At 42.9% G+C, this 27,502-nt stretch overlaps 1 protein-coding gene across 1 annotated transcript in view; it reads right to left on the bottom strand.

Moving 5' to 3' along the window:
- The window catches only part of Grin2b (glutamate ionotropic receptor NMDA type subunit 2B), a 448,578-nt gene that overhangs the window by 108,216 nt on the left and 312,860 nt on the right, over window positions 1-27,502 (bottom strand). Inside the window, exon 5 of the mRNA XM_085687259.2 lies at window positions 12,079-12,193. Within this exon, the coding sequence (XP_085543385.1) occupies window positions 12,079-12,193 (115 nt within the window). The remainder of the gene's footprint in view (window positions 1-12,078; window positions 12,194-27,502) is intronic.

Below are 27,502 nucleotides of genomic sequence, written 5' to 3'. Positions count from 1 at the left end.
TGCTATTATTAATTCCAGAAATATATTAAAGAGCAATGAAGAGTGGACACATCCCTGCAACACCCCTACAATTGTCTTAAACTGATCCCTTAGTTCTCCACAGACTTTGACTGTGCAAAGATATCTTTATAGGCTTTGTCTAGAACTTTTATGATTTTCTCTGGGTACCAGTAGAACTTTATTGTTTCCCAAAGTCCTTTTCTCCAAATAAGTAGACTACAGGATATGGCAACAGCGCCTGAGATACTTCAGCCATGTTATGGGAACGAATGATGGCGGATACCTGGCGGGATAAGGCAAAGAAGAAGGCCCTAAAATGCTGGATATACAGCACAAAGGAAGACAGTGGAACCTTGGGTATGACAATAACACAAGTGTCTAGGACCACCCAAAATAGGAACAACTGAAGAACCACCATAAATGGGCTGCCCATGCATATGCAAGCATAGCCAGGCATTAATGATGAAAAGAAAACACAGTCAAACCAAAGGCCAACAGGAAAAAAGTTTTTCAAGCCCCTTGCAGATCAGGGGAGCCTTTTTCAGACTGCACATCCACTGCCAGTGACTGAGTTAAGATAGACCAAGCAGGGTTTTAATATTAAGGGGAAGTAAATAAGGGGAAAAACAGAGACCTATTTTCAGAACCCCCCCATACAGAGATCCTTTTCTCCACTTCTGAATAAAGCTTGCCTGCTTACCCTTTAACAAAAATTACAAACTGTTCTCATCATGAAAAGGTATCTATGATCTCAAAGTCAAATCATCTCTGACCTTGACATTACTTCTATATAAAAGCCAGACACCCCATTTAACACAGATACAAATGGCTTACCATAAAGGACCTGCTTGCAGAAGTATGACATCCTTACAGTGAAATATTGGACAGTTGCTAAGTCTCACTATTTTGAATACAATTTCATGAGATAGGAACCTGTCTACAGCCTTTTAGTGAGAGGGAAAAGGGTACAGCAGATTATTAATATAGTACATCCTCAATTCTATCATGTCTTGTGTTATTACACAGATACATGCATACAGGTACACAGAAATAAAAAGCTGTTGGGAAATAGAAAATAACTAATTGTTAATTCTTTCCATGTGTAGATATAGGTAAATGTTGTTGCGTCCTCTCCATAAATGTCTAATAATCAAAACTAAATACTTTTAACATGAGAAAAATCACAAATGGTTTTTAATGTGAAAATAAGCATCCGTGCCTTCTACATTCTCTGGCATCCTTTCTCACTCAATGGAAAAAGAATAAGATGACCTACAAATTAGAAGAACAGTTGAGAGGCCTCAAGGGCTGACTACATGGAACAATCATGAAATAAACATTGCATTTGAGTTTAAACAAGGTGGGAGAAATGGTCTTTAGTTTGGGGGACACTTCCTTCTGGCTCAGTTCTGTCGTTTACCACCATCAGCAAATACAAGTCCCACAGTATGGGCAACCAACCAAGGTTATATTGTTTTCTCATTCTTTTAGTCTATGGTGGATGTCAGCACCTAAAGACACGCAGCCTTTCTGAAATGTTTCCTATTAGAGAAACCAGTTTTAAGTGAATGCAAAAACTTAAATCTCTAGTCTAAATGACTTTAAAAGGTAATAGGCTTCCTCATGACATTGGGCTGATATGTTTGAGGTAGATTCTCAAGGTGTGCCCTGCTCTTCCTTCTGAACTGTTTCATATTTGTATGTGGGGAGGCCCAGAAATGGGCCACACAATGGTCCTAAAACACCATTGTGTTTTTAGGTTAGGTTAGTATCCGATGGTCCAGGATTAGTATCATTTCTTCTTTCTCTTCTCCCTCCCTCCTCCCTCTTTTTTTCCTCTCCCCTCCTCTCCTCTCATCCCTCTTCTTCTGGGGGATTGTTCCTAGTGGTCTTTCCCTAGATTCTCAGAAAAGAAAGTAGATTAGCATGATGCTCCAGCACTCAGGAACACTTGAATGTGTAGATCTCCAATAGTCCCAACTCAGAAAACCACCCCCAAACATGGACACCATTGCATAGCCTTTTGTGTAAATTACTGTCATAAGCAAAAGAAGTTGGCATGAGTTAGTTACCGATGGTCATGCTGCATCAGCCCCTTGCTGGGTCATATCCGACAGGAAGACTTGGGTTACAGGATGTAATACCACAATAAACACCTCTATTATGGCAATGTATTGGGGCCTTGTTGTTGTTCTTTTCAATTTTTATCACCAGCAAAACTATATTAATGAGTTAGTAGGAAAAAAATCTTTGGCTCATGCAAATGCTGAATAAAATATGTGTGGGCAAGGAATGGAGGAAGGGAGGGAGGGAAGAAAGGGAGGGAGAATTAGAAAGAAGGCAAAAAGAGCTGAAAAGGGAAGACAGACAAAGCAAAAAACGAAGGAAAAAGTGGGGTGGGAGAGCAAAAGATGGGAAGAATGATGTGGGATTCCCTTCTGTATGTTGAGAATATCATTGGTGAATAAAGAAACTGCCTTGGCCTGTTGATAGGGTAGAACTTAGGTAGGCAGGAAAAACTAAACTGAATGCTGGGAGAAAGAAGGACAGAGTCAGAAGAAGCCATGCAGTCCCACTGAAGACAGACATCAGAAATTTGCCGGTAAGCCTCTGCAGCATGGCGATACATGGATTAATGGAGATTTGTTAAATTAATATATAAGAGTTAGCCAATAAGAAAACAGAGCTAATGGGCCAAGCAGTGATTTAATTAATACAGTTTCTGTGTGATTATTTCAGGTCTGAGCTGCTAGGAACCAACGGACAGCTTCACGCAGCAAATTGGTGCCCATGTGGCCAACTTAAATCCACTTAAAACCTGAGAGGGCTTACAAAGGAATTCTAGACACTAAAAAAACAAAGTTTAACTGCATTTATTTTCCCAAATGGACTTTGCTTGCTGGTGGCATGCTGCGGCTCCTTTAAGAAAGGTTTTCCTGATTCAGTGCAGAAAAAAAGCCACACTGTTTTGAAACAGCTGCTGTTTTCTGGACCATGCTGCCAGCATGAACTCTGACTCTTTCTGGAGGCCCAGCTATGAAGCATTTAAATGGGGTTTGGAGCAGAGTACAACAATTTGCTTAATTGCAACATAGACCTGCTGTGTGCCTAAAAATGGAACGATGTATATGGCTTTCAGAGGCAGGAAACAGCTCTACCATGCTGGACTGGGTGGGGCAAGCAGGCAGTGTTGTATATATCCTAGTAATGCCACAGTTTAAGTTTTTAAGAAGCACTTAGAATTTTAAAAAGTACTCCAGAACAGTAAAGAATTATAGATACACAATAGGACAGGTTCAGACATAAAAGACCTCTAAATGGGTCACAGTGTTGGATAAATGTATATAGGCTTGGGAGAAAGAAGAAAAAATAAAGTTTAGACAGTTATAAAAGGACGTAAGTGCTTTTACAATCATAGATTAAAGGAGTAAAGACAATAAAATAAATATTAAAAAGTAATAAAATAAAAACAAGTCACATAAAGATTAAATATGCATAGATAGTCTGGATTATGTATATTATTGTGTTTTCATTGAACTTTTTGACTGTGAAGGAGCTAAGCAACCAACATATATACTTTAAAGGTATCTTGACTTTAAAATTTGAGTCTAAGGATATATTGCTTTGGAAAAGAGGTTCTTCTTTTGTTTCCACAGAGGATGAGAACCTGTAGATTGCTTCCAACTAATATGGTCTGATGGACCACAACCCCTCGAGAGGTCACCATGAACACCCCCCAAAAATTACTTCACACAGTAAACAACAGGAAGCAGTTTGGAGAAAAACTATGCCTATATTCCCAAAAATTGTTTATATTTTTTTCACATTTAAAGGAGGATGTTATAGAGATTTGTATTCATATGGATCTTGGTCTACTGATAGAAATTTAAGGTCAATTTTGTTATGTATATATTTCTGCTCTTGATTAAGGCATTTTGTTTGTACAGCTCATTAAAAATGTAATGTACAATTAAGACCTACAGGTTAATAGATAGTCATATATAATAGTCAAGCTTACAGTTATGTTAATTAGATTTTCTAGATGTACAGACATGCATTTCAGATGGATAGGGATTCTTCAAATCTTTCAAAGACCTTCAGAATATGGCATTTAAAATGTTTTAAGAACTTAAGACTTTTCATGACATTAGACACATCTGCTCCTGGCAGCACCAATTACTTCAAGAGCATGATGGGCATCGAACAGGCTTCTTATGGAGTTTGCTAACCATTTGGGCAAGAAACTGCTCTTGCATGGACTGCTTAACTGGAGATGCAGGACCCACAGAGAAATGACTACTGAACTTGCCTAAAGGTGAGACAATCCTTCAGGGTTCCTGCTTCATGAAAGAGTCTGCTAGACATTCTGTAGGACACAGAAAAAGTGACTGACAAACTGCCAATATGGGTGGAACTATCTTTGAAATTTCCTGCTTTGTGGAAATGTTTGCTGGATACTATAGGCCTGTAGGCCAAAAATGGATGCCCCAATGGTACAGAAGAACTTTAGGTGACTGTCCAGGCAGTGAGAGGTCTATGTCAATTCTAGAGTTTTGTAAGTTGCTTACAATGCATTTCCTGTTTACTTAGGTAATATTACATACTTCTGGAGTCTTTGGTGGAGTTGAAGAATAGACAGATAGTGACAGTTATAGTTTTTCTTAAATATGATAAAAGATAAAGTAGATATAAATATTATAACTACAATTCTTGCTTGATACCTATTTTGTTATATGTAATTTTACTATGTTAAAGTTAAAACCTTCCTTTTTTAATTTAAACAGAAAAGGGGAGGTGATGTGAGATTCCCTTCTGTATACTGTGAATACCACTGGTGAATAAAGAAACTGCCCCTTGACCTGTTGATAGGGCAGAGCTTAGGTAATCAGGGAAAACTAAACTGAATGCCATGAGAAAGAAGGGCAGAGTCAGAAGAAGCCATGTAGCTCCACCAGAGACAGATGCTAGAACTTTGCTGGTAAGCCACTGCCACATGTGGCGATAAACAGATTCATGGAGATGGGTTAAATTAATATGTAAGAGTTAGCCAATAAGAAGCTAGAGCTAATGAGCCAAGCAGTGATTTAATTGATACAGTTTCTGTGTGATTATTTTGGGTTTGAGCTGCCAGGAACCAACAGACAGCTTCATGCAACAGGATAGGAGGAGAAGGTAAAGATGGGGAGGGAATAAACGGGAGACTCTTGAAGTCATAGTTCACCCATTGTTGTTTGGATTGGACTATATTCATCACAGAGAAATGAAGTCTTACCCATTTCAGAGGTCTTTCAAAGTCACGCCCAGTGTTGGTAACAGTTTCGGGACTCAGCCCTTCTCTCTATTAAGAATTCTTTCTGTAGTCAATATAAATCCCTTCTGCTTGATCTTAAGCCCACTTACTCTGGTTCTGTCTCTGGAGGAAATGAACAGATGATCTCTGCACTTGGCACAATAATTCTTTATACATTTGAAGAGAGGAAGCCAGCACCTTGTTGCCCTTTTCTCCTGCCCCTTAACAATCTGAATTCCCATTGCTTTTCTCATGGATCCTGCTTTCTAATCCCTTAATCTAATGAAGCATATTAGGACTCAGTTCAGAGTTGGTAAAAATAGCATGTTGTCAAATGTGGGTATCAGCAGATCCGGAACAAACCCCTCTGACACAACGTGTGTCTGTGCCAATCCTTTGCCACCCTCTGTCGAGCCTGGAGCAAGCATAGATACTCCTCTGAGACCAAGCGATGAAATATAGTCTGGGCAGACATACTCAAGCAGCCACCAAATATTTGCTGGCCTCGTCAATAGCATCTCCCATCATGCTGGGCACACAAGTTCAAGGAAGACAAAGTGTACATGGTTCCTGTGCTTATAAGCAACCTACCAGTTTGTTTGCAGGAGTATGAGAGAGACTGTTAGATTCTGACCATTAGAGTATCATTTGATTGGTCACTGTGGAAGAGGGCCATCATTTTTCAGGTACTAGCATCACAGAGCACCCACTCCTAGAGCCAGTTCCCTGTCCTGTGTGTGCTGCCACCAGATGCAGTAGCTACCCCTTTTTGTCTTACACATCGTAACTCTAGATACCCGTAGCATATTCAGGCTAATGATGCTGTTGTCATTGATGCTGTAGGTCTTGGGTTCCTTTTCTCCTCTGTGCTCCCTTCATCTCCTGGATGACCCCCACATGAATCTATGAGCTCAGTGTGCTATGCTATGTGCCCTGAAGTCTAACACTTCCTTCACAGGAAGATCTGGCTGTGACTTAGTGTCCCAAACTATAGGTGTCAATGATTTCTTGGCATTCTCAAAATGACACAGACACACCAAGGACACTTCCACTCTACAGTGGAAGGGGATCTTTTGTCAGGTGAAGGCAAGGGAATGGAGTTACAAAACACATTGCGGGTGTCTTTGCGGGGACAAGAAGAGCTGCAAGTTCTGTGTCACCTCTTTCAGCTCTGACCCAGAGAGTCCCTTTGAGGTCTGTTTACATCTTCCAGCCTCAATATGCACCATCATCATTTCATTTTTATTATCCCCATTTTAGGAACGATTAAATGGAAGCAGATAGCAGTTGCAATGAAGCAAATCATGAGAGGCTCTGATAGAGACAGCAGCCCGAGAGCCGGCTGAACTGCGACTCGGTGCCAGGCTATTCTTAATGCGTGTTTGTGCAGCTGTCCCCCACTTATGAAGTCTTACAAACGAGCCACTCTGCACCCAGTTATCATTATTATCATTTTAACCATTTCCTACCCTTCCTACTTCCCATGCTATATCTGCACATATGTGTGACTTTGGTTTTTTTAATTTTTTATTTGTTTATTTATTTATTTTCATTTGTTTTTCTTTGTTTTAGTGACAAGGTCTTGTTATGTAGCCCAAATCGGCTTCAAATCCACGATTCTCCTGCTTCCATACCCAACTTACATTCCTTTTGAAATGCCCTACTCCATGTTTCTTAATGGCAGAGAATTGTTATTGACTTTCTGTACATATGTTGTGTTCCAGAGATCTCTGCTCTTCTAGCCCCCACTACTTATCTATTCCTTATGAAGGACCCAATTAAAGGTTCCTAGAGCAGACCCACTTTCCTGCTTGCTTGCTTGCTTTTTTCTTTCTTCTTTCTTCTCTCTCTCTCTCTCTCTCTCTCTCTCTCTCTCTCTCTTCCTTCTCTCTCTCTCTCTCTCTCTCTCTCTCTCTCTCTCTCTCTCTCTCTTTTTCTTTTTTGGTGTTTTGAGATCATGTTTCTCACTCTGTAGACCTGGCTGGCCTCAAACTCACTGAGACCTGCCTGCCTCTGCCTCCCGAGTGCTGGGATTAAAGGTGTGCATCACCACCACCTGGCCAGTTTCTTTTTCCTTAAAACAGGTTGAGTCAATACATCAAAAGCATATGTGTCTGAAATCTTTTCAGAGCAATACATTAGAAACTGTGGCAAGAACTGCTGTGGGGAGGGTTCCAGAATTTGAGAACAGTAGCTCTAGAGAGCAGTTTCAAGGTGATGAGGGGGTTTGTTTTTACTAGATTATCAGCTGGCATAAGTTTTGAGCACAGCAAACATGCCTTCAAGAAGTTGCCCATGAAGTATGGTAACCACCAATCGACATTTGTTGATTTCTGACTGTGTTCAAGTCAGAATTAACTGGTATTTGACTATAAAGTCTCATTTAATCTTTACAATGACTTTATGTAAAAGTCTATTTCACTAAAGGGAAATAGACTGGGGTAGTAGTGGCCTCTTATCCAGGCTTACCCAGCTGATAAATGACAACATGGGGAACTGAATGTAGTTCTTTCTGACTCCTGAAACCATAAACTAGGTTGTGTTGACCTCAGATTTTTCCAAAGGAGCCAAATTCATAAGCAACTGTAGGATTACTTTTAAAAACCCAAGGAATGTCTTGAAATCCATCACATGGCTCACACCACAACATAAAGAATCTTCCTGCAGTTAAAGCAGCCTGTAGACCCCTCCATTGGCTACTGAGCCCCCTGGATACTCCGCAGTCTTCCACAGGCACAGCAGAGCCCTTTCCAAATGGAGGAGGCAGCAGCTCTCAGGCTGCCTTCTGAGAACTAACCTGTCTCAGAGAAGTGAGTGTGTGTGTGTGTGTGTGTGTGTGTGTGTGTGTGTGTGTGTGCGCGCGCGCACTCACGCATGTACAAGTGTGTTAGAAGTGGAATGGCTGGCCAACACCTAAATTTTTCAGGTGCATAGATGCTTCATTTATTTAAAACAGTGATCTCTGGATGCTCACTTTGAGCCAGGCACTCTCCATAAGGGTTACAATTGTAGGAGTGAATGAGGTCCTTGTCTTCATCAAACATCCATTCTGGTGAGACGAGATAAGCCACAAACAAACAATCAAATGTGTAAGTGGAAAGCCGGCTAAAATGTATACTGAAAGCAAATTAAATTGGACTGTTGTGGCAGAGGAGCTGGGTGTCTGCTTTAGCACTGGTCACTGGGGAAGGCTTTTCTGGGGACACTTTATTTACCTAAATTACAAGAGCAAGAATGATACCCATGCCCTTGGAGCTGCTGTGCTTCCAAATATCCCGCCTTTCTCTTTGTGTACAGTGTGAATCTGTGCTGCCTAGAACTCTATAGGATTTACGCTGGTTTTGGTTTTACTTTAAAGTTATCATTTTAAAAATGAAGAGAATCAACAAGAAAGGTGACTAGATGCTGTTGGCCTTTCTTCCAAAGACCCAAGTTACTCCCCTGCTAATTTCTCTGGTACCCACTCCTTCCCTGTAGAATGCTCACCAGCATGCCTACTGGTCAAGATTCCGCAAACACTAAGTTCCCATGGATGCCAGGGGACCTGGTGAACTGACACTAGGAACCTTGAAATGATCTTCTGGGGGCTGCAGTGACAGAGAGAGAATAAGGTAAAGCCATCCAGCAAATAGAGTCATACTCTGGGGTTGAGGCTGATCCCTGCCACTCCTGCCTGTGAGTGAGCAGGGCTTCTGGTCTCTGCTACTCCTCCTGCCTGTGAGTGACCAGGGCTTCTGAATTTGGGAGCATCATAGCCCCATAAATTCATCTATTGCTAAGCACTTCTCCTCAAAAATGTTTCCTGGTTTAACCAATTCAATATGCAAAGGTTCTAGTCTTTGTTTGTCTTAATCCCTCCCCACCTGCTCAGCAAAAAGATTAGCCGCAGAATTTCTTTAAAAACTGAGTTCCTTTGGTGCATTTAAAGTGTGATCTATAAAAACTCAATCTACATAAGGGTTTTATTCCTCCTTTTAAAAACGAAAACAGCCATTATATCAAGGGCAATAGCATAAACTTGGACTCTTAATGATGGATTTTGGACTCTCTTATTATATAATGGCTCCCATTCATTCCGCAAATATTTATTGAACTGCTTTATGCAATGCACATATCCAGATTGCTATGAGGACACAATGATGGAAAGAAAGGCACAGCCTCTGCCCTCTGAGCGCCTGCAGGCTCACGATCCCAACTCGGGGCAGCAATGACGGGGCTGTAACAGAGGTGGAAACCGAAGCCTTAGGGCAAGCAGGTAAGACAGCATTACCACAAATGGGATTGGGGAAGGGGGCCGCAACATCGTAATTGGACTTCAATAAACTCTGATGACTTCTATAATTGCACAATTCATTCATTCCAGGAAAAGAGAATGTGGCATCTTGTGAATGAAGTAGGACACACCAGGGCACATTCTCAGAACAGATGGAGCCCGGTGCAGAGGATAAGGAAAAGATAACAAACCTTGGAGAGAGAACCAGAGCCTTGAACACAAGAACAGATAAAATGCAGACCTGGTCCATAAACCCTAACAGCAGCAAGTATTTGGGCCAGGAGAGAATATACGGTTGTTTTTTAGGACACTCATTCCAGCAGTCACATGCAAGGTTGATTTGGGCAAAGACTGGTTTCAGGAGAGAGAAGCCCAGTAAAGTAAGCCTCCATTTATGAAGCAGAACAAAAGCAGAATTGATGCTACAAATGATCCAACCCCCAGAGGGAAGACTTAGTTGTAGGAGGACATGCTGGTTCCAGGCCTCAGACCTGGGGCCTGGACGAGAGAACTCTAGGGCCTCTAAGTAGTGACTTGGAAGGGCAGTTTTGAGATAGTAACTGCTTGAAACAGCTATCACGACCCCAGGGCATAGCGCTTCCCAGCTGCGCGGCTCCGGATCTGTGCATGACGTCTCAGTCATTAACAACTCCTAGAGATAGGCAGAAGTACCTGTTAAATGGGAGGGATGAGAACACTTGAGAAATTAGGGACTCTCAGCAGAAGCAGTGCAAAGGAGGCTTGCTGGGGTGGGCAGCTGAGCCCAGGGTCCAACTCTTTCTGATCAAATGGGAACTCAGCAGGGGAGAATAACTTCAACCAAGATCACCAGGTGTGATTTCAATCTCTTCACTCGGATGATGTCACATCTGATGATGTCATAATAACGTGATGGACAGAGGCCCCTCTCTCTCAATATTAAGAATCGGATTTTGACTTCCACTGGCTGAGTCACAAATGTCCAGTTTACAGACCGACTGATAACTTAGCTGTCTGGGGCTTGCTCTGGGACATCATGGTGAGTTGTGGAGAGTTTATGTCTGACTGCTTGGTCTGAGAGACAGAAGGGTGCTATAATATAAACATTGAATCTCCCCCAAAGTACACATACCAAAGGCTTGGCTGTCTGCCTATGGGATGACTGGAAAATGGTGGAACCTTTAGGATATGAGGTCTAGGAGTAGGAAGTTGGGTCATCAGTAATGTGCCTTTGAAAAAATATTGGGGTCTCAATATTTTCCTTTCGTTTCCCAGATACCCTGAGGTGAATAGGCCTTCCCTCAATATGACCCCCACTATTAGCTTCTTCTTATCACAGACCCCAGTCGACAGGTTTGGGGTGACCGTGGAGTAAAAGTCCATAATCTGAAACCAGCTTTTTCCCTCTAAAAATTGGTGTGTCTCATTAATTCATGACAGTGACAGGACGCTGCTGGGCATACTTGCGTTCTCCTCTATTTGCAACCATGTTGCCATCATGAAACCTATTCTCAGTCAACTTGTCCATAGCAACTACGGACATAATCTGAAATCAGTTACCCCGTGTGCTTTACATAGAATAAGATTATTATGAACAGAGTTTTCTCATGATAAAAAAATTCTGAGAAATGTCATATTAAATAAAGTTAAAGATGCCTCTTTGTTCCAAGACACATCTGAACTTTCCAATTGCTAATACATTCTGAAATTCCTTTGGACTGAAAAGCAGTACATAGCATTTCCCAGTCTTATTTATTATATTTTCAGAACCATTTGTTAGAGTGTTTCAAGGGACAAATGCCAGCAGGACACACCTGCAAATACCCCAGTGATTACTGTTAGATATTAACCTAGAATCTAGATTATTGAGTGCTCACTGTGTGCCAGGCCCTGTTCCAAATATTTTATAGATATCAATATATTGAATTCCCATTTTATAAGTAGAGACTGAAAGACTGCAGAGTTAAGAGATTTTTTTCCCCCAGTGTCCTAAATAGGCAAGCGGGTGAGCAGTGATGTCAATGGGAATTAATGTCTAAAGGTCAAATTTCAAAGTCTATGATCAGTTGGTAGCAGGGCAGATTCTGAGTAGAACCTGGGTACCAGTCGTCAGTCATAGGAAACACGGTCAGCCCTCTGCTTCTGTGCTCATTTATGGGCTTCCTCGGGGACCATAAGACACAAGCTCTAACTGGTACTATCTAGTTGGTGTCCTCAGCAAATTAATTTCTTGGCTTGTGTACATATCATCTCCCAATAGAACCGACATGAGTTAGAAAGCAATGCAACCACCAACAGCCACCAGAACAGAAAGAAAACCGCCCCGTGATTAGCCAGAGTTGCAGGAGAATGGAGACACAGGCTTGAGACCTGGCTTCTCCTGTACCCTCAAAGCTCCAGTCTCTCTCTCGCTCCTGATGCCTAGAGCTGCAACCCAAGAGGCTGCCTTCCTTTGAGGCATTGTATTGCTTCCTCTTAGGTCGGGATCTCACACCTGATTCTGCTCAACCCAAGGATTGTCAAAGAAGTGTCCTACCCTCTCCCACTTCCTCTCCTTGTTCAGAAGGATTATCACCAGCTTCGGATGCATCTGGTAGCCATCTTCGCTGAAGGACAGGTTTCTCCCCTCGAAAGTGACATTGATCAGATACCTGGAAGGAGAAGATTAAAGGAAGGTTAAAAGTACGAAAGGAAAAAAAAAAGAACATTTGAAAGCAGAAGGCAGCTAGGTTGAGCGAAAGGTATAGGGAGACGGCTGTTAGTTAGCTGGCACTCTTCAAATTCCTCCTGATTATGCAATACCCATCTAAGTTTTACAATAGGAACCGTGTGAAAAAATATTACCAAGAGTTGAAATAAGGACAGCTCATCTGAGTTCAGTCGAAGGCTCTGACTTTGACCAAATAATTAAGAAAAACAGATTTTATCCCATTTAAATTGTATACATGCATATGTGTTTATGTGTGTGTGGAGGAGTATATGCACGTGTGTGCAGGGTCCTGCAGAGACCAGAAGGCGGCACTGGGTCCCCCGCAGCTGTAATCACAGGTGGTTTGTGAGCTACCCAGAACAGGTTCTAGGAACCGAACCCGGGTCCTCTACAAGGACAGCACACGCTCTAACCTGCTGAGTCGTCTCTCCAGCCCTCATTTACAATTTTGAGCCTGACCCCACACACACATCTGCAAAAAAGTCTGGCACTATAAAGATCACCTAATTAAGCCTGCAAGCTTAAACGAGACAACTAGGTTAAGCACTTACCATAGGGTCTGGTGCATAGTAAGTGCTCATTAAGTGTTAACAATTATTATTCAAAAAAGGAGGTGGAAGAAAGGGTGGAGGAGATGGAGACAAGAAAAGAAAATGGCTATGTACCAAGACAACTTTCTGCCAAAAAAAGGTAGCATGTAGGCGCTTAGGGTCTGTCTCCACCCCCAAACATGCATGCTCTTTCAATTCTTACTAAGGCCTTGCTCAGCCCTTGTTTGTGAGACTGCCGGAGTGTGGTGGGCCAGAGGCATCTGGAACCCAGGACTTCTGTTGGCTGCACACTGAGCAGAAAATAGTGAGTATGGGGAAAGGAGTCGGGAGGGGGAAGTAGTTCTTTTATACAGTGCTCTGGGGACAGAAGCATAAATTCGTGGAAATTCTGGAAGCAACTAATTTCAGACCAGTGGAATGGTTTTCCTGCAGGACATTCACCTCCAGCCCACCCTGTCCCTTGCAAGCTGCTGGGTCTAAGAAGCAGCTCCTTTACTAGGAATCCCCACAGGCTTGCTCTTTGCAAGCGCATTAGTGCAACTGGACGGATGGTAATTAATGTCCCTTTACCATCAAAGCCCACGGAATCAATAAGGACGAGTTCCGTGCTCGTGCGACATGCCACTCTTGCACTGTGGGCCTGACAGCTGGTGAGATGAACCTCTGCTAAGAAGTCAAGAAGGCACCTTGCAAAGCCGTGGAGAGGCCGCTCAGGGAACCCTCCTCTAACTCTTCCTCCACACATCTGGGGACGTTGCTTGCTGCAGGTTAGGTTAGGTTAAGCAAGGCTGCAGGGAGGTATGTAGATCCTTGCAGCAACTGAAAAGATGTCTACGCAGCATGAACCAACCCCCTCAAGGGCACCCTCATTTTAGGAAGGGCATGGATTGCTCTGCCTGCCATTCCCCGTCGTCTGCAGCTGGAGCGCCACAGCTGCGAGCACAGACGATTCCAGAAGATTCCAGAAGAGTAGAAATTCCTGGAATTTTGAACTGAGACTTTGCGAGTCAACTAGCTTGTCGCTTCTTGCAATTGATGCTTTCTCTCTACAGCATCATTGGCTGGGTCCTCGAGGCATCTATTTAATATCCCTATTGATGGAACTTGCTATGGTGTCCTTCACCCTCGAGGCTGCCATCTCACGAGTCTGTCTTATTTAAAACTGATTTCCAACCCCTTTGCAACTCTTCAAAACTTGTTTCCTCTTGAGATATTTTTTATGGTCTTAGTCTAGTCCTCCTTTTGCCTGAGCATTCTTCAAATATTTGAAGATATGTGTCAAACATCCCTTATAAAGGTATATTTTAATCTGTGAAGAAACCCTAAGACCATTTGCTTCCATAATTTAACTTTGTGGATTAGGAAGGAGAAACCTTAAATTATTTGCTTAACATTATATTAGTAATTTTGATCAGAAGTAATACTTAAGCAACATTGTAGGCCCCCACAGGCTTTCCTGCAGATTGCCCTTGGTCTCATAGAAACATGGGATTCAACAGATCCTGTTCCTTTTTGTGTCCAGCATATGCCCCAAGCTCCTCCTTTCTTTGAGCATCCTCAGTAGAGTGCAGCATCTCTGGCCAACTAAGCTCCCACATGCCCCACTCCTCCTCTCTTTGAGCATCCTCAATCAGTAGAGTGCAGCACCTCTAGCCAACTTAGCTCCCTCATGGCATCTTCTTCATCCTTGGCTCTGTTCCAGTCAGTGTGGCTTCCCTGAATTCGTCATCACTTTGAAGATGATATCTAGGCTTCCTATAGTTGACAATAACTCCAAACCCAACCCAAATCCCTAGTCTATGGAATATACTTACAAAACCGGCACTTTAACAAACTACAAGAAAAGCATCCACCGTCATGAGCTTGCAAAACATGCCATTCCTATAATAGTCCTGAACCACTTGGAATTACTTCTGGAGGCCTTCAGGAAAGATTATGCAACAAAATAAACCAGTTTAATCCCGTTTCCCTTTTTAAAGAAGGAAGGAAAGCTAGGAGGGAGTAACAGAAGAGATGGAAGGGAGAGAAGGGGTCGAGGCGGGAAGGAAGGAGGAGGAAAGGGAGAGGGGCAAATGAACTGCCAGCCTAAGTACCCACCTCGTCATCAGGCAGGGCTATGAATTATTTTGCCTTTATCTAAAACACTATTAAAGTATTGAAAAGAAGTGTCCGTTTCAGAAGGCGATTACAGAAGCTCCAGATATGATGAAAGTCCTAAGGAACATGAATTGGGTTGTTACACAGCCCCACAATGACTTTTCTGAAGCGGATAGAATCGAGCTGGAAGCATAAATGGAGAAAGTTGAAATTTTAGGAACTAGAACCCACACAAAGGCACCGTAACTGTTCTGTAGCTAAACATCTCTGTTGCTTTGGCCCCAGGTAGATTTCATGTGGAAATCATTACCCTGCTGACATGTCCTCCCCTTCCTGTCTGCTGGGCTCATTTCATCCATCTACGCTCTTCTTGAATGCGTTACACTTATTAAGACTATCAATAAAGTTTTATGACACTATACAAAACCTTCCATGACGTGCGTTTTAATCATTTGTGGCTTTCGGCAGCACACAGATTAATCATCCACAGGATGTGTGTTTTCTTTCTGAGAAACGGCCTGTGCCGGGGCACCATTCCCCTGCCGGGGCACGTGACAACCTACACCAGCCCTGAGCAAGGACGGCCCCTGAACAGCAGAGCACATCTGTCCACCCACTGGTGATAAAAGAGTGAAAGGATCCTGGCTACCATCACTCGGCTGCTTGCGGTCCCAGCACCCAAACTTCAGTTATCCCTCTGTAGAACCGGCATTTGACCTCCGGCTGTCAAGGGAAACAGTCCTTGGGATGAGTCAATGAAAGAAAGAACAGTACGCAAAAGGTGATTCTAAATATGAGCCGGTATAACAGGGAACATTCAGAAAAATGGTGTTAGCAAGGTACGGACATCTAAAGGCAAGACACCTGCCAAATTCTAAGCTTCTGTGACAGAAAATCCTACAGTACAACTAGCAAGTTGTACTTAGTTCCATAAACTTTAGTACTTTAGTTCCATAAACGGGCTACATGGAAAGAATGAACACTAACTTCCACACAAGGCAATAACACTAGGTCCTAAGATCACATGGATAATTAAACTTCCCATAAGAACTAAAAACATTCAATTACTTTTAGATCTGGCTATACTTTATTCATTTAAAATATTATGACCCTGAAACCTTCACATAGAAGTTCCAGGTAAAAAAAAATTTAAACTACAGTAAAGATTCTGAGCCCCCATAATCAATGGTTTCCCTACACATGCTATTCTCATGCACACAGCAAATATCCCTGGATTAAGGGAAAGCCTAAAGTAGAATTTTTGCCCATAACACACTCTCATTTCTCTGAATCAAGATTGGATGTATTAAATTTTGCTTGATTTTTCTCAGATGTGGTTTGACATCCAAGATACCCAGTGGCCTATCTCCTAAAGTTGCAGTATCACACAGAATCTGAGCTTGTCAGGGGTCAAAGAAAAGTGAAAAATTATTCATTGAAAACTCTTATTCTAGAGGGAAACAGGCCCCAAGATGCTAAGTGATCTCCCCAAGGGACATCCACACTCAGGCTCAGAGATCAGATCATACCTTCTTAAGAGTTGAGCGTCTTTTCATGACGCTCTGAAGACATCAGTTTTCAAGGCCCCTGATGTGCATTTTAGCATCTTCAAAGCACAAGCCATGCTCTGGATTACCCAAATCCCTCCCAGAGACTAAAAGGAGTAAAACAGATCTCCCCTCCTGCTTACCTCCTGGTTGAACAGGAGACTCAGAATCTTGATGGGCTCCCAGCCAACACATTTGGTTTACACAGGCTAAGTCACACTCCAGCAGGTTTTTAATAGGGTCAGACAGAGGTTAACAAACTTGTGCCCTTTTGACTTTGGCCACACAGAACTCTTACACAGTATCACGAAGACTAGACGCCTGAAGTGATGACTCAGCAGTGTGTCCTGTGTGGGAGGCACCTGAAGGAGGCCTGCCAGCATTTGTCAGCAAACCTAGAGCCCTGGCATGGTGGCACCTTTCCATCTTCATATTGTTACAAAGCATTAGCTTTATAGAAAGCAATACCCACAAATGTGGTGGCAATGTGAAACAGCACCGTTAGCCTGGCTCATCCAACCCTATCACTGTCTCCCCAAAGAGTTCTGTGGCTTTACACAGATCAGGTGACAGGATTAGAAACAGCATACAGAGGTGCTCAACCCCAGTTCACCATGTCCCTGCTGCTCACCACCATGTTTCTAAAGGGGGCAGATTTTCAGAACGCAGGTCCCATTCTCTAGCTATTAAAAGTAAAGAGAACAGAGCTCCTGCGGAATGAATACTTGACCACCTGCTTACAAGTGTCTCTGAAACTGTTCTACTTTGTGACTTTGTATCTCTAGCCTCTAATATCCTTAGTCTGTCATCTACTAAATAGATTCCAAACTTCCAGGTAAGACGGCAGACCCGGAGCGGCCTCTACCTGATCCATTTGAGAAAAATCATCGTGAGAGAGACTTTGTTTCAAAGAGAAACAGAAGGAAAATCTTTGGAAATTCACAGAGGCAGGGATGGAATGACTGAAAATGCAGATAAAAAGGCAGACAATGCACTAAGAAGTAACACAAAGCTCCAGGTTTGGGGCTCCCTGCCTGTGGAACAAAACCAGAAACTTTCCCCAAAGGGTAAGCTATGTCGTCCTGGCACAGGGACTCACAGACCTGTCCTTGAGACACAAGGCTTGGATTCTCTTGTGAGTTTTCGTAAGATGGTAATTAGAGAAGAGATCCATCCCATGACTTAAACCATGGAGTGGAGGGTACCATCTTGAGAGTGGACTCATTGTTAAAACCAGGGTACTCTGAAAGTTTGAATAGAGGCTGGAGCCTAGGGACAAGACAGTTCTGAGAGGAAACTATGGAGTGGGGAGAGAATAATTAGGAACAGGAATGAATAAGAATAAAATATAATGATAGTTATGTTCAAAACATCAAAATGAAACCAGTTACTTTGTATACAAACTTAAAAATTTAGCAAAAATAGATTAGTAAAAGGCCATCTTAGAACCTGGATGATGTGACATGTTCTTTATTGGACATTTCATTTTTTCTTTTGAATTAATATTTATGAAACATGCTTAAGGTATACAATATTATGTTACAAGACACATAAAAAAATAAACAGATGATATAGAGAAGCAATTAAGATATCTACCACCTTGCACTTCTTTTGATAAACACTGTGTCTGTTCGGAAACTGCAGAAAGACTGGCAAGGCCACAAATCCTTCAGAGGAGTAGAAAGCACTGCTAGAAGTGACCAATTCTTCTACACATTTTCCCTGGAAATGGTGGAAACAACTTCTCACAAGATCATAAATATGAATTTTAAAACTTTTTAAAACCAGCTCATTAGAATCAGTAATGAAGGAAGGAGGCCAAGATATTTGCAAATTAGATTTTTATATTCATTAATATTACGCTTTGGTTAAAGTAAAAAGAAATGTCTTACTTTTTCCTAAATTAAGAATTCAGTTATCAAAATGAATCCTGAACAATCAAATCACTCTGGTGGATTTGATAGTCTGGTGGGTTGTGACCGGAGGATACTTGTATTTGGGGATTTTAGATGAATTCTCTGGGACTCAACTGAGAAGAGTGTTCCCATTAGTAATACAGTCTATGTTCAATGAAAGACTCCAGACAACACCTCCAAATGCTAGTGGGAAAAAAAGGAGAATAAAAGACCTACTCACAGAAAAAAATGAATATATCAGATCTCACACACACAAGAACAGGCCATGCGGTAAAGAGTTTACCAGCAAGGCCCTGTGAGATTCGTCTGTTCCTAAGTTGGCTGATAATATTTCCAAGGCACTTAATTGTCAATATTTTTTTTGTTTAGTTGGTTGGTTAGTTCGAAAGAACACTTGAAGAAACTTTGAAAATTCTCTTACAGTTATAATGCCATATATAACACTATGAAGTCATGTACTGGACAAAATAATTAGAAAATTAGTTTTGTAAGCTTTTTCTCTTACTTAGGAAAAAATGATAGCTAGTGGAGAACATTGGAAGAAACTAATTTAAAGGTCAGACCACAATATCCATTTATAATTACTTGAGGCAGATTAAAAATAGTTTGTCTTCTAATGAATTAAACATTTTATCATTCTGAAATGGTATTTAATATCATAAATTTATTTTGAAAAGGATTGTTCACAAACAACGATAAGTTCAAGTTGGGCTGATCCATATCTAAACCATTTAGATTCCATTTGTGATGGAAAATTAATGAGGGAGATTGTACAGTATCCTGAAAGGTGGCTCCTAGAAGCCTGCCATGCTTCCTTTTCTCTACTAGAGGCAAGAAATGCGCTTCATCGCTCTGGGAGTCCGAGATGAAGTGCATTCATTTGAGGGGCAAATGGTGACATCAATCACGATTTACTACAAAGGCAAAAAAAATCCCTTCAGACACAAAAGTTCAACAATGAAGAATTTTGAGAGCTGCTACTTGGATTCTGTTTCACAACTAAATGTCATGACTTAGTTTTATCTGAAATGAAAGAAAATAGAGGAGGATTGTCGAGACTTGCCCAGTAATCTCTGCCCAGACAGAAGAGGGTAGAAACCATTTTCTTTCCTCCAGAAAGTTGTTACTTGTGGACAGCTGTCAAGTCAGTAAGATTTATGTAGAGGTGAGACATACACACAATGGAATTCTAGTCACCTAAAAAGAAATATGAAGCCATGGGAGATGTGCCTCTGCCCCTACCCATGATGGCTCCTGCAATCTGCACCATTCTCCAAGGGGGTCAAGATAACAGTCCATGCCAGGCAACAATTCTCCCCTGGACTTACTTAGAGCTCTACCAGAGATCAACACAGAGGCTTGCACCAGCAGTAGGAATCATAAGCAAATGGAAAGGGTTGATCAATGCCCCTAAGGGCTTATGGGGTGAGATGCATAAAAGAAAATAAAAACAAGAGACAAAACCAATTAAATGAAGAGGGAAAGATTTTGTATATACTCATGCATGTAGGCACACACACACATGCACACACATGGATACACAACACACAGTACAGCAAGCTGTGTTAGGACATTATGAATTGGAGGTGGGGTCATGATGTAGGTGGGCCTTCTGCTATGTGTTATTTTCATTGGTTAATAAAGAGACTGCCTTGGCCCTTTGATAGGACAGAAAATTAGGTAGGCGGAGTAAACAGAATAGAATGCTGGGAAGAGGGCAATGATGCAGACGCCATGGAGCCAGCCACCAGGTCAGACATGCTGAATCTTTCCCGGTAAGCCACCATCTCATGGTGCTACACAGATTATTAGAAATGGGTTAATCAAGATGTTAGTTAGTTAATCTAGAGTTAACTAACTCTCTAGAGATAATGGGCCAGGCAGTGTTGAAAAGAATACAATTTGTGTGTTATTTCCGGGGCTAAGCTAGCCTTGCGGGAGCCGGGTGGGACGAAAAGCAGGTCTGCTCGCAGCTCTTCACTACAGGGTCATTTCCTCAGTTACCTGCCATGATAATTTTTGAGTCCGATTCTCTCATTGAACGAGAACATTAGTAATTTGGCCAGACTGGCTGGCCAGTGTGCCCTAGAGTTCAGCCCGTCTGTCTCCCCACTGCTGGTATCACAGGACACACACCTCCACACCTGACTTTAAAGTCAGTGCCATGCTGTTTACCCCCTGAGCCATCTCCCCAACTTCTGGTGTTCCCTATAAAAAGATCATCATCTTATGTTATGTGTGTGCTTGTGGGCCTGAGTGTATGTGTGTTCCACATGCATTGGGCACCTACAGAAGTAAGTGTAGAGCATAAGATCCCTGGGAACTGGAATGACAGGGAGTTGAAGGTGCTGATATGGATGCTGGAAACGGGTCCCCTGCAAGAGCAGCAGGTGCTCTCCACCTCTGAGCCCTCTCTCTGGCCCTGCTACTGTTACCTTTTAACAATACTACTTGGAGACTGGGGAATGACAGTGTTTGCAGGGAGTTGGATCAGAGTCTAACTGCTGACCACACAGCTCTAGGGAGCTGCTGCTGCGCTTTGTCCGATTAACTTCGGAGTCTCCCAATTCCCCGATTTTTGCTTTGTTCGTGATACTACAATTAAAATATCTCTCATTCCTGTGGTATCCAAGTTAAGGCTTGAGAACATTTGCTTCTCACTACCATGGCTATTAATCCCTGGGAGGTTTCTGCAGTGGGAAATCACTTAAACAGACTACTTTAATATGAAGTTTCCTTTCCAAAGAACACAACAGATGAGCTCACATTTCTGTAATTTTAATCCAGGGTAAATGACCCCTATTCTGACCTCCCAGAGCTCTGCTTTGAACACTATGTAAACTCCCCTTAAACTCTCTCCAAAGAAGTCACACTCCCCGTTGTGCATGAAGGTATGACACTTCCTAGGGGAACTCATGAAGCCATCTCTTGGCACTAATTAAAGAGGTGAGCAACACAGCAAACCTGCTTCCATTCGGGCCTGTGTGCAGAAGAATGAGAAAGGAAGTTATTCCTCTTAGTGGGCTAAGGCGACTCCTCATCACCACAGGTGTGGGGAGACCTAGGGTCCAGCTAAGGTAATCAGAATGATGGGACTTCGCAGGGCCAGGCTCCAAGTAATGCCTGGATAATAATAAGGTCACAGAATTGTATTTGCCTTCTAGCTCCTTTTCCCATGTTATCCATGAGTTCAAAATATTGAACAAAACTCATTTTCTCTTCTACCTTATGGTACACACTATGCTGAAACTATCCAGAACAGACTATCCATACCAAGCATTAGGACTTAGCTAAAGGAAAACGTTATAGGTCAAAAGTAAGCTGGACTCTCCGTTCATTGCTGTTACCCCTTTATGTCCACTGTCCTGGTTAATTTTTTGTCAGTTTGACATAAGCTAGGGTCATCTGAGAAGTAAGTTAGCAGAGAAAATGCTTCCATCAGATTGCCTATAGGCAAGTCTGAAGGGCGTTTTCTGGATTGATGATTGATGTGGGAGGGCCTAGCCTACTGAGGATGGTCCCACTCCTGGGCTGGGGTCCTGCAGTCTATAAAAAAGAAGGCTGAGCTAGTCACTGGGAGTCAGCCGTAAAACAGTGTTCCTCTGTCGTCTCTATTTCAGCTCCTGCCTCCGGGTCCTGCCTTGAGTTCCTGCCCCGATTTCTCTCCGCGATAGACGGTAGGCTATAAGCTGAAATAAATCCTTTCTTCCAGGGTTGCTTCTGCTCGTCATGTTTAACACAGCACTGTAAAGCAATCAGCGTGCCTTGTAATAATTTTAAAGTAAAGACTTGTCTTTCTGATACCCAGTTCTGCTTATGAGTTGGAAACAGTACATAGAAACTACGTCAAAACTAACCAAGCAGCAACTGAAAGAGAATTCTCTGGAACATTCCTCCAGGACCAAAAGTACCCTAAGCATGAGACCCCAGCAAAAGAATGATGGGCATTTGTCCTCTTATTGACTTTGATTTGTTCTTCCTATTCAAGAGCTTGTCTCTTCTCTCTACTACCCAGAGGATCAATAAAACCAGCACATTGGAAACAGCATATGCAGTCCCATTCTCTGGGTAGTTACCACAAGTGTAACTGTTACTTAACCATTATTTAGCTCTACTAAAGCAGGGCAAACGAAGTGAATGGATTTATAACGAATTAGTGACAGCTTCCCTTACAAGGGACGGGAACAGATATTATGAATTGTCACTCATGGGAAATGAGGCTGTAATTTAGTCTCCTAGCAATGGTTGGCAGATTTCTTCAAGTGGGACTCCCCAGAAGTCATTCTGCTGCAGAGGGAGGGAAAGAGAACCAATGGAGAAAGGGTTATTGCAAAGGTCTGAGAAGCCTTCCAGCAGAGAGAGGTCTAAAGGAGCTGCTGGGAAGATTACACAAGATTATACTTTTAAGAGAAATACGTAGACCATAGTCACATCATGCTACAGGTGCAAGAAACATGGTTGCAGAGGATGATGGCTTGATCAAGAATACATCTATAACTTAGAAAACCCAACCACGGAGGATGTCGCTCCATGGCAAGGTACTCGTCGAGAATGCACAAGAGGCTATGGGTTTGGTGGCTAGAACTACAGGTGTGTGGGAGACTATGGAGGGGACTTACCTGCAAATCATATCTGCCACCTGGATGGAGCCCTTCCACATGGAAAAAAACATAATGACTTGTTGAGTGTAGGACTTCAGAAAAGGCATGAGTGGCGAGAGAGACCAAGCAGGACACAAGATGCTAGTGGAAAGACTGAAAGGTTGCTCTAAAGAAACAGACATGGGGTGCTACATCAGATGGGGGGGGGGAGAGTGAGCGGCTGGGAAGGTCAGCAGGAGACAACAGCATGGAGTTTGTTCGAGTTGCGTCTGGAGAATGGTCTCCTGGTGACATTAGGGAGGGGAGACTTTCCTACACTAGGACTGCAGGGAAGAGTGTGGGAATTTTACACAATATTGTTCTGAGTGGACGGAATGAATCTGAGAGCTGTGAGAGCCACTGTGTGCAGAATCAAGGAGGACACGTCACAGTGAATCCTTGATACCAAGGCATTGGTCAAAATTGCCGTCCTGTCAACCTGAGCCTGTGAAATAGCTCAGCAAGTGAAGGCTGTCAACCCTGGTGACCCAGGTTCGATCTCAGGGACCCACATGGTGGAAGGAGAGGGCCTAGTCCAGTAACTTGTCTTCTAATCTCAAACTGCTACAGCATGTGAGCACCTTCATTTTACACACACACACACACACACACACACACACACACACACACACACACACAGACTAAAAGAAATAAAATATAACACAAAGATTTGACATCGTGAGCCTACCCCTCACCTTATTTGCCTAGAGCCGCTGAGCCTCTGCAAACACTGCTCACTGCTTTAAATCCTGGCACATCAAGGTAGTGCTTCCAGAGTGGGCTAGGATGGGGAAGCCAGGGGACTTCAAACTGACCTGTTTATTTATTTGCTTACCGAGTTAAAGACACCCATCAATAACTATTCCAACAGTCTAACATAGGCTGGCCTTTGATTCAGAGCTGCAGACAAAACGAGGGCAAAAATTTATGTGAACTGCAGTACCCCCCCTTCCGCCAAGAGGACAGCACCGTGAATCTCAAATGCATCTTCCCAGGGTAGACGAGAGAAACGTGTAATCAACTCTGCCTGCTGTACTGAGTGGGGTTGATCTCTGCTGTTCCTTCTTTGTCAGGGGATCTCAGCTCTTTCTCTCCCTCTGTAGGTTGATGTTTCCATGGAAACATGCTCTTTAATGCTTCTGAAATTACTGTGCATTTATACCATTAACTCTTTGTTTACTAGGGCAGTTTGCAGAGAGGCATTCTAACCCCTCACGAAGGTAATGATATTAACATCTCTACTTACTGAAAACTTTCTACAAAAGGTAACCGACACCTGTTGCCTGACCTTGTCATCAAACATTATCTCTCAACCATTTTAGTTTGGGCTCCTGCCTCTACTATTCTGCCAAGATATTTGGCGAAGTCATCAGCAATCAAAACGAGGTCTACAAAAGTAAAGTTAGTAGCCTTTACTCTCTCATCATGCTCCTGAGATAGCTTCCAACACTTGATGCTGGTGAGCATTTGCTCATGGACCTTTGCTTTGCATATTTGTTGCTTCAAGTGTTATCTTGGCTTTCTTTTCATACCTCAGGCTAGACTTCTCTCCTTTTATGTTCATTTTTGAGCTGACACACTCTCTCTCTGTGACACTTGAGACATAGCCAATCACTAATCAGCTCCACGTCATGGTTTTGGAATCTGTCTTCCAGTTCTCATCTGTCTCCTGAACTTTAGTGCAGTATTTCTGCTGGGATGCTTGCCACAGTGATATCAAGTCAAGCTTCTCGGGACCAGGCCCAACATGGGATCCTCTGTCATTTGGTGAAGGCAGCAGTGTAAGATTCCAATCCTTAAAGAGTTCAAATTCTTGGTATAATTTGATATCTCTTTCTGTTTCAATTCCTTCCTTACCACTTGAATGAAAAGGGCAAACTGACTGTTCTTAGGAGTTATATTCCTAGAACCAATAAACTCAGTTAAAAATGCAACAATGTTTCAGCATTGTATACACAATTTGTAGACTGACGTTTTCTTTCTTTTCAGTGTACAGTTGCAGAATTCTGTCTCTCCGAGGTAAATTAATCTCTGAGCTTTCTAACACAGAAGTAAAATTGCTTGGAAGCCATATTTCAGCTCTGGCTGTGCCATAAAAAGTCCAACAATGAAGGCTATCATTTATTGAACACATGCCAAGCTCTGTTCTGGGTGTTTTATGTTATTTTAAATTATCACAGCAATGCTATAAAATAATAGCATATATTATATGTGATTATGTAATAGCTATGCTATAATGAAACCCGAGGCTGTTGGCAGCAGGATTGAATCCATCCACTTCCCAGTAGTCCCAAAGCCCATGCTCCTTCCACCTAGCCTCACACTGAGCATGGCTCTGTCAACAGAAGCAATGGTCAGGAGAGAAGGACACAAAAAATCCAGAAACTTCTACGACGATAGAACTAAATACCTAAGCTCAGACCTAAATGTCTTTACAGCCTAGTATTTTAGCATTTATGTTACCCCTAGCCGTCACATCAGATGGTTGTCCTCTTGCTGACACCATAGTGAAGAACTGTAGGGGAGAAAACCAAGCTTTGGGGCTCTCCTCAGCTCCAAGGATGAGTGAAGTCATGGTGCTGGTTAGGAGACAGAGAATAATAAAAGAACTTAATTCTCTGGGGGCTGTCAGTCTGTCACCTGTCACATGCACAAACCCCTCAGACATGAAGAAAAGGAATTAATTTGCCTTAGAAGAAGCCAGAGGACAAAGCGGTAAGCTTGACTGGACTTAAGGAAGAATTAATTGTCAGCTCGGGCTCTGGGAGGAGGTCCTGTAGAGAGTCTATGGCTGCGTTCTTAGAGCCCTTGTTAGAGACGGTCAACAATAGCGAGGGTATTTATCTGGCTCCGTTAAGATTGGAAGAAGTTTATCTTGGCTTGGCACAGAATGTCCAAGTTCTCAAAGGACTTAAAAATATGATATTAAAGTCTTTCTGGGAGCTATAATAAAATCTCACTTATTCTCAATAGGGGACGCAGACCCATACTTTGGGCCTGGACCGTCAGGTGCATGAATGGCTCTGTGCTTCTGAATCTGGATCCCGCTGAAGACTGGTTCTGCAGAGTGTTGCTTCCAGTCTGATGCCATCCTCTAGCTGCTTTGCTTTCCTCCCTCGGCTGTACCGCATCTCCTCACCGCCTCTGCTGTCTGCTCCTGCTGGCTCCGCCCTCTCTAGCCCCTAGGACCCACGGGAATTCTGTAGTTCTAACCTGGGAAAGCAGAGACAGAGGAACCTCCTGGAGCAAGCTGCCTAGTAAGAGCAGCCATGCTGGTGAGCACTGGGCTTGATTGAGAGATCTCTTTCCCTTATTTCTTGGGCTCTCAACACAGGCTCACACACCCTGCCTGCTGTTCTTAGATACCAGCTCTTCAGTATGACTGAATTCCAGTCCTACAACTTCCATCTTTGTTTTTTCCCATTTCCATGTATGCACACATGTACATGTAAATGTATGAATGTCTGCATTGTGTGGATACATATTTGTGTATGTGCACACGTGTGCTCATGGATATAGAGGCCTAACGTTAATATCGGGACTCTATCTATATCTCCCAGGTTATTCACTGAGGCAAGGTCTCTCGGTCACACCTAGAATTTACTGCTAGGTCTAATTTCACTTGCTGACTTGCTCTGGGGATCGCCCAGCTCTGCCTTCTCAGACTGGAATTACAGACTGGCCACCGCACTTACCTGGCATTTATGTGGTTCATGAGGATCTGGATTCCAGTCCCCAAGCTTATGCATCGGGTGCTTTAACTGTGAGCCATCCCATCAGCCCTAGACATCCAGTCCTGAGCTCATCTAATCCTCCAGAATCATCCCTTTCATCTTCAGACCCAAGTCATGCTCACTTGCCTTTCCCCCATGACAAACTTACGGTGCCTGAAGTGAGGCCGACGTACCACTTCCTCACACGGGTTGACTGCCTAATTTTCCTTCCTCAAGTTTTTGAATACTTATTAAACTCTTGAAAGGGGGTCTGGCACACAGTAGGCGTACAAAACTGTCTTGCATATGTCTCTTCCTTCCTGTCTTCATCCTACTGAGCCTCACCATCTCATGTGCAGGTTTCTTAAACAGCGTGGATGTGGGATGTCTGTCTTACATCATCACCCTTATGTGCCCCGGCTCGTTACAATGGACATCTTAGTGCTGCAGCAGCTATTGCTTCCAAACCGCCCGTAGCTCCTACTAGCCGGGGTCAAAGCTGGCCTTTCCTCGGGGCCTCCACGTCTTGGCTGCAGCTGCCCATTTGTGATTCTATTCTGTTCTCTGAACCTTTGCTGAAGCCTAGGGCTTCTTTGCCCTCCCTGAGCATCACACTTGCCTGCATTTCTACAGCTCTCAGCGCTCTGCAGTGTGAACTGATCCTACTTAACAGCTCCGATGAGATCTGACCCACCCTGTCTCTGTTCTCGACCATGCATGCCCCTTCCTGTCTTCCCTCCCTCTGCCCTCTGGCCTCTCATTTCAGTATTTCACATACTGTTCCTA

The sequence above is a fragment of the Myodes glareolus genome, chromosome 3 (assembly GCF_982192425.1).
Source record: "Myodes glareolus chromosome 3, mMyoGla1.1, whole genome shotgun sequence".
In the NCBI taxonomy this organism is placed as follows: domain Eukaryota; kingdom Metazoa; phylum Chordata; class Mammalia; order Rodentia; family Cricetidae; genus Myodes; species Myodes glareolus.
The sequence above is the reverse complement of the archived record's forward strand: the minus strand, read 5'-3'. Positions and strand labels throughout refer to the sequence as shown.